This window comes from Protobothrops mucrosquamatus, unplaced genomic scaffold (assembly GCF_001527695.2).
Source record: "Protobothrops mucrosquamatus isolate PMUCROS unplaced genomic scaffold, P.Mucros_1.0 scaffold2507, whole genome shotgun sequence".
Classification (NCBI taxonomy): domain Eukaryota; kingdom Metazoa; phylum Chordata; class Lepidosauria; order Squamata; family Viperidae; genus Protobothrops; species Protobothrops mucrosquamatus.
In genome coordinates, this window is record NW_015388572.1 from 3,213 (window position 1) to 10,280 (window position 7,068).

General features: G+C 45.6%; 1 protein-coding gene across 1 annotated transcript in view; it reads left to right on the forward strand.

Annotated features, from left to right (window-relative positions):
• Positions 1-2,143: 2,143 nt before the first annotated feature.
• Positions 2,144-7,068, forward strand: part of IAH1 (isoamyl acetate hydrolyzing esterase 1 (putative)) — a gene marked incomplete in the record, with an annotated part of 8,595 nt that continues 3,670 nt past the window's right edge. The window contains 2 exon segments of the mRNA XM_015825141.1: positions 2,144-2,273; positions 5,302-5,354. Of these exon segments, the coding sequence (XP_015680627.1) occupies positions 2,193-2,273; positions 5,302-5,354 (134 nt within the window).

Below are 7,068 nucleotides of genomic sequence, written 5' to 3' on the forward strand. Positions count from 1 at the left end.
TTGCTATATTTCCAGTCTGAATTAGACCATGGCAGGGTCCCTGCAGGAGAGCTCTTTTAAAGATTATGTATTAATAGAAAAGCAACCAACTTACTTCTGTTCCTAAATGCTAAAGTTGTTGGACATAAAAAACAGAGGAGCTCTGATCAACTATCACAGCCATTTTGACAGTTTTGCTGTACTGTTTGTCTGTGGATGCCCCCCACTAAATGCAAGCATGGGATAAACTGAGCCTGGTTTGCTCACGGACTACTAGAAAAAGTGGCATTTGATCACAAGGCAAGGAGGCATCGAGAAATGTTTCCCCTTTTGCATTTGAGCATCCAAGGGACAGGAAAGGAGAAAGGGAAAGAGGAAAGACAAACAAAAAGAAGGAAAGAGGGGAGGGAAGAAGAAGGAAAGGAGAATGAAGAGGGAAGGAAAAAGAAGAAAAGGGGGAGAAGGAAGGAAGATTATAACAAGGAAAGAAGGATCTGGCAGAAGTCCTGCCTTAGCACTTGGCCATGAGCAGCCCTGCTGCCCTTTCACTATCCCCTTGTCCCCTCCTCCTGACCTCTCCTGGTGGTCTCCCATCCTATTGCTGAGGATGCTTTGGTTAACAAAGCCAGGTCTCCTCATAGGGAGAGGGAGTGGGCCTCCCTCTAACCCATACATTTTGCCCTCCCGCACACACCATGAGCAACTTGGCCAAGGAGAGTGAACCAATCAGCAGCAGCCTTGAGGAGGAGGTAAACGCAGCCAGGCGCCCCCTACTGACCACAGAAGCCCTTATAATAGTGATGGCGAACCTTTTAGAGACCGAGTGTCCAAACTGCAACCCAAACCCCACTTATTTATCGCTGGGTGCCAGGTTGGCATGGCCCACTGGGTGGGTGTGGCTGTGGTGGTCATGGCAGATTGGATGGGCGTGGCCAGGGTGGATGTGGCCAGCTCGATGTTGCTCGTGGGGAGGGACGCCTGTGGGGACCGGGCAGGGTTGGGGGAGATCCAGAGGGGCCTCTGGCAGGTGGGGTAGTGGGCAGGAGTCTCGCGAGGCAAGGGGAGGCAGGGCGGGGATGCCATTGTCGTAGGCAAGGTGAGTCAGGGGCTGGGGTGGCTGCTGCCTGACACCATCAGCCCCTGCACACAGAGGCCAGCGAGCGCATGGGTGCTAGGATGCATCCGGCCATGTGGGACCTCGGCGAGTTAGCGGGCAGCTCGTTGAAGAGGGACAGTTGCCATCTCCGGAGCATGGCCTGTGTGCCCACAGAGAGGGCACTGAGTGCCACCTCTGCCACGCGTGCCATAGGTTCGTCACCACTGCCTTATAAGCAGAACACCAACTCTGACATTGCCTAAATGCCCGTGAAGATATTACCTAGCCTGGTAATGAAACGTCTGGAAACCAACCCACAAGCTTGGAGAACGAACCTCCACCCTCATCCTACACTCAAAATACAAATATTCGCCACTATTGCAAAGGCAATCCTTCCATTCCCCCCCCCCCATCACAATCGATGAAGGTTCTTGGATGAAAAGCAAAACGTTTTCTTCTTCTTCAAGGAAAAAACAGTCCAGTTACCTTTTGAAGAAAAAAAAGCACCTTTGAGACAACTCTGACCCGGATGACTGAGAATCCCCACGGACATTCTTCCACGTAAACTTGAGTGTTACGTTAAATGTTTCGATTGGGCTGCTTCTGTCCCTTTCGATGCCTCATGCTCTTGTAGTCGAGTCGTTGGCAAAAATGAAGTTTATGATTTTCCACCGGCCTCTTGTCTCCTTGCAAAAGGAGCTTTACTTGTCTGAATCAGGCAGTTCGGGGACCCCGGGAGAAAGGGCTCCAATTTTGTCTTGATCTGTCCCAACTCTGCAAAGGGCAAGGCTGCCCGCCCCGAAGAAGGAAAAAGTTCTGGCTCCTGTGCAAAACAGATCCCGGTCCTCTGCGATCGGTCTTTGAAGATCGAGTCCGTTTTTGATTTCTTTTAGCGCTTTCCGTCTCTGTCGTCGGAGAGCAACAAATGAGCCGGACTCTCCAGTTGTGCGTCCCCGAAGCGCTTCCCCGCTGCAAGATCCGTGGGTCTGTTTTTAGAAAAAGAGCGCGCATGCCTCAACCACCGGCACAGCTGCCCCGCCCCTTTGCACACTCACACAGCGCACACACAAACACACAAAGGCGCTCGGCTTGCAGCCGCTACTGCAAAACTGAAAGCATGGCTTTGTCGGAAGCGGCGGCTGCCCGGGGGCTCCTTGTGCTGCCTCGGATCGTGCTTTTCGGAGACTCCATTACTGAGGTATCGCGGGACGGGGGGGGAGGGGGATGAGTGGGACATGGCCCCAAAACAGGCGCAGCGGCCCTGTGCCCCTTTTCCTCTCCCCCGCCCCGCTTCCGATTGATTTTCACACTTATTCTTCTTTTTCTTCTTCTTACTTCCGTTCAATTCTTTGCCCCTCCCTCCACGCCAGCGGTTGCCTCCCAATCGCCGGCAGCCTCGACCTCTTCGGGGGTATTCAAGTCAGAATAGAGCTGGAAGGCACCCTGGAGGTCTTCTAGTCCAACCCCCTTGCTCAAGCAGGAGACTCTAGTCCAGTGTTTCTCAACCTTGACAATTTTAAGGCATGTGGACTTCAACTCCCAGAATTCCACAGCCAGCATTGCTGGCTGTGGAATTCTGGGAGTTGAAGTCCACATGCCTTAAAATTGTCAAGGTTGAGAAACACTGCTCTAGTCTAGTCTATACCATTTCAGACGAGTGGCTGTCCAGTCTCTTCTTTTTTCTACCTAAGCATTTTTCTCTTAGAAAAAAAATTCTACCTAAGATTTGTTGTTGTTTTTTCTCTCTCCTTAGGTAGAAATTCATCAGGCGAAGTTTTCTTTTGAGCTGCCCAAAGAGGCTCGGAGGATTTGCTTAACGTGGATTGGATTTTCTATTACAAGCAGCTTTTTAAGGAGCAGCGTTTGAGCTGCGAGGGGAGCAGGGCTGCCCGTTGGAACTGCTGGTCTAATGCGATCACAGCTGGTTGCCAGGCTTGGAGCCAAGTTAAAAAAACCTGGGAAAGAGGAGATGATGGTTTGCAGCCGACTTAAAATTTAAGGAGGTTTGAAAATGGGCTTCCCCTCTCTACCTTACTGTAATTGAAAATACAGTCAGGAGTGTCGGGAATTTTGCTGAAATAGTTGGGAAAGTCAAAATGACCACACATGTGGCCTGCCTTTCAAGATTGTTGTGTTTAATCTGAAATCTCAAGACTGGATTATTATTTTTTACCCATCTTAAAATAGTTCTTAGAAGGTGGGAAAAGGTAAAGGAATATCTCTTCCTTCAGGATTCCAGCTGGGACTTTCAGCCCATTCTGTGGGTCTGTTTTGCCCTTAAACTGAAGTTGCTCATAAGGGCTTATCTACCCCCACCACTATTTCATAATGGTCTGTGAGAATAGCACCTTTGACATATGCACGGATAAATAATTTTATTTACATGTGGCTTTTTCATTCAGTCAAAATATTTGTAGGTAGTCAAGATTGTGGAAAACCTGAATATACACGGATATTTTTTAACCTCCTTATTTTGGCTACATGTTATTTCCAATGGTCTAAATCGGGTGGGCAACCTTGGCTCTTTTATGACTCGTGGACTTCAACTCCCAGAATTCCTGAGCCAGCCAGGGAGAGGTTTCCAAGCTGAGCCATGCTGGCTCAGGAATTCTGGGAGTTGCAGTCCACGATTCATAAAAGAGCCAAGGTTGCCTACCCCTGGTCTAAATAAAAGTACCTGGTACTGAAGGATTCCCAACCAACTCTTTTGATCAGATAAAATAGACTGTGTGTTTTATACAGGTAGTCCTTGATTGTAACCACAACTGGGATCAGAATTTCATCCTAATTCAGTGTGGTCGTAAAGTGAGTCATCATGTAATTGGACCTGATTTTACAACCACTTTTAGCACAGTCATTAAGCAAAACATTGCAGTTGTTAAATAAAACATGGTCATTAAGCAATCCATCTTCACCAGTTGCTGTCCTTTGTAAGAAACAGGCTGGGAAAGTCACAAATTGCGATCACATGACTGTAGGGGTGGTGCGATGGCCATAAGTGCAAGGACAGGTTGTAAATCACTTTTTCCAAGACTGTTGTAATTTTAAATTGTCCTTAAATGAACAGTCGTAAGTGCAGGATTACTTATACAGTGCAAGGCTAGAATATTATGTACATGCACACCCAGCAGTGTTTCAAATGAAGTTGAGGAATTGATCCACGGACCAAATTCCACCCCACCACCCCAATAATATTTCTTGCATATTTACTTTAGAAAAGAAGCAGCCAAACTTCCTGCTCAAATTGAGGATGATGGTGATCACTTCCAGCCTTCCTGTGAACCCAGGAAGCAGTTCCTTGAATAGATATGGGGCTTTGTAGTCCTAGATTTTGGATTGGGAACCCTGGCAGTGCATTATGGCTGGTAGAGGGTGGTTTTTCAGTTTTATTTCAAAGTGTATCAGTGAATGCTCTATTCTGCGTTGCAGTTATTTGTCACTCTTTAAATAATCCATAAAGTTGTCTGATGTACATTGGTTTTTACTAACAGAGAAATTACGCAGGGCTACCAGGTATGGGCTGTCAAATGCTGAACAACCCCTTTGTGGCAGCAGAGAGTTTCCTGTGCCTCTTTACTGCCATCTACTGTAGAGATTGGGACTTTGCAACTCAGAACTGGTAGCCCTAAATTTGGTACTGTATTTCAGAGGTCCCCAACTTGTGGGCTGTGACCGTGAGGGAATTGTAATTAGGCTGCGAAAACAGCCAGCAAGTGCATGCACCCATCCTCACTTGCGCCAGCAGTGGGCGAGCGTGTGTGCATGCTCCATTTGCGTGAGCAGCAGGTAGGCGTGCACAAATGGAGCTGCGTGCATGCCATTGCCGGCCACTCACATGGAACCATCCCCTCTCCTCCCTCCGCTGGTCTGCAAAGCCNGGGAATTGTAATTAGGCTGCGAAAACAGCCAGCAAGTGCATGCACCCATCCTCACTTGCGCCAGCAGTGGGCGAGCGTGTGTGCATGCTCCATTTGCGTGAGCAGCAGGTAGGCGTGCACAAATGGAGCTGCGTGCATGCCATTGCCGGCCACTCACATGGAACCATCCCCTCTCCTCCCTCCGCTGGTCTGCAAAGCCGGAACTTTGCTGCACTTGATTGCAGTGGGTCACTGTGTATGAGGCTTAAAATACACAATAATGTTGGAGACACTGTGCTGAGCTGTAAGGATTAGTACATTGATTGGGATCTCTGCATTTATATAAATTGTTCATTGTCTTTCTTCTAGTTTTCCTTCCAAGATAAGGGATGGGGCGCATCACTTGCTAATAGATTAGTTAGGTAAGAAATGCTAGCATTTTATTTACTAATTTTACCTCCCATGTTGTGAGTTCTTTTGTCACATTGAGAGAAAACACACCGCCAGAATATTAAAATGATACTTCTTTCTCTGCATTCTTGATGGTGCACTCTTGATGGTGTTCTCATCTGACACATAGGAAATCGTAAGAGATCACCAAGGAACCAGTGAAATTAATATTCCTGTGACTGTAAACGGTAGACTCCTTGCTTTTTTCTGCTGTTATAATAATGATAATAATGATGATGATGATGATGATGATGATGATGATGATGATGATGATGATGATGATAATAATAATAATAATAATAATAATAATAATAATAATAATAATAAAGTTGGAAGGGACCTTGGAGGTCATCTGGTCCAATCCCCTGCTCAGGCAGGAAATCCTATACCATTTCAGACAAATGGCCGTCCAGTCTCTTCTTAAAAACTTCCAGTGTTGGAGCATTCACCGCTTCTGGAGGCAGGTTGTTCCACTGGTTAATTGTTCTAACTGTCAGGAAGTTTCTCCTTAGTTCTAGGTTGCTTCTCTCTTTGATTAGTTTCCATCAGTTGCTTCTTGTCCTGCCTTCAGGCGCCTTGGAAAATAGCTTGACTCCCTCTTCTTTGTGGCAACCCCTGAGATATTGGAACACTGCTATCATGTCCCCCCTTGTCCTTCTCTTCGTTAAACTAGACATACCCAATTCCAGCAGCCGTTCCTTACAGCATCCCACTTTGTTGTTGATGAGTGCCAGCCCCACCAGGTAGAAGAGACCAGCAAATCAACTGCATGGCAATGCAAAATCGACTTTTAATGAGATTGCTAGAATAACAGAATTGTGCAGATGTGGTTCTGCTATACCTTCTCTACCTTCTTAGTTCAATGAATTAGGGAGGGGTCTGCCTAAGCCACTTCTGAATGGGATCTCATTCCTCTGAGCTTAAACAGTGTTCATTCCCTTTTTGCCTAGACAACAGTTTGTGCCTATTTCCTCAAGATCATCTTCCCTGTGGTCTACAACTGTGTTCTCCCACCAATTTTTAAACAATTTCTAAAAGTTCTACTTGACCTCTATAGTAATCCAGGCTCTTTTGAATCTGTAATGATGCGTAATCCTAGGAAATTGATTGAAAACATGAACGTCATGATTGTTCTGTATTGTAAATAAGGTTTGACCAATAAAGTGTGTATGAATTCTGGATAGAAAGATACAAAATGCTTATTACTTTTAGTATTAGTGTTGTTTAACAATATGGATATTCTATTGTTTAATAATTAGGATACTAATTTGTTTATGTTTTAATTATTATTATATTTATGTTAAAGGGGAGTTAAAGCGCATTATGGGCTTGGTTATTTATATAGTTGGTTAATGTTAGTTAGATTATGATTATTATATTTGTAACCCTGTATTCAGCTCTGGGAAGTGGGGGAGGGAGAGGGGGGGTTAGGGTGGGTTGGTTTTGGGGTTTATATTGTAACGTTTATAAAACTTTTCAATAAAAAAAAAGAAAGATACAAAATGCTCCTTTTCAACATGGAATATAGTGCATGATGGAGAGGGGAGGAAGAGAAGGTCAGATTCACGCTAAGGGCTGAACCAATTTGACTGGTCGTATGTATCAGTGAATTCTTTGGGACTAAAATTCTGAATAACCTACATGGAATACACTACTTAATAATTCCCTGCCCAACCTTTACCATTT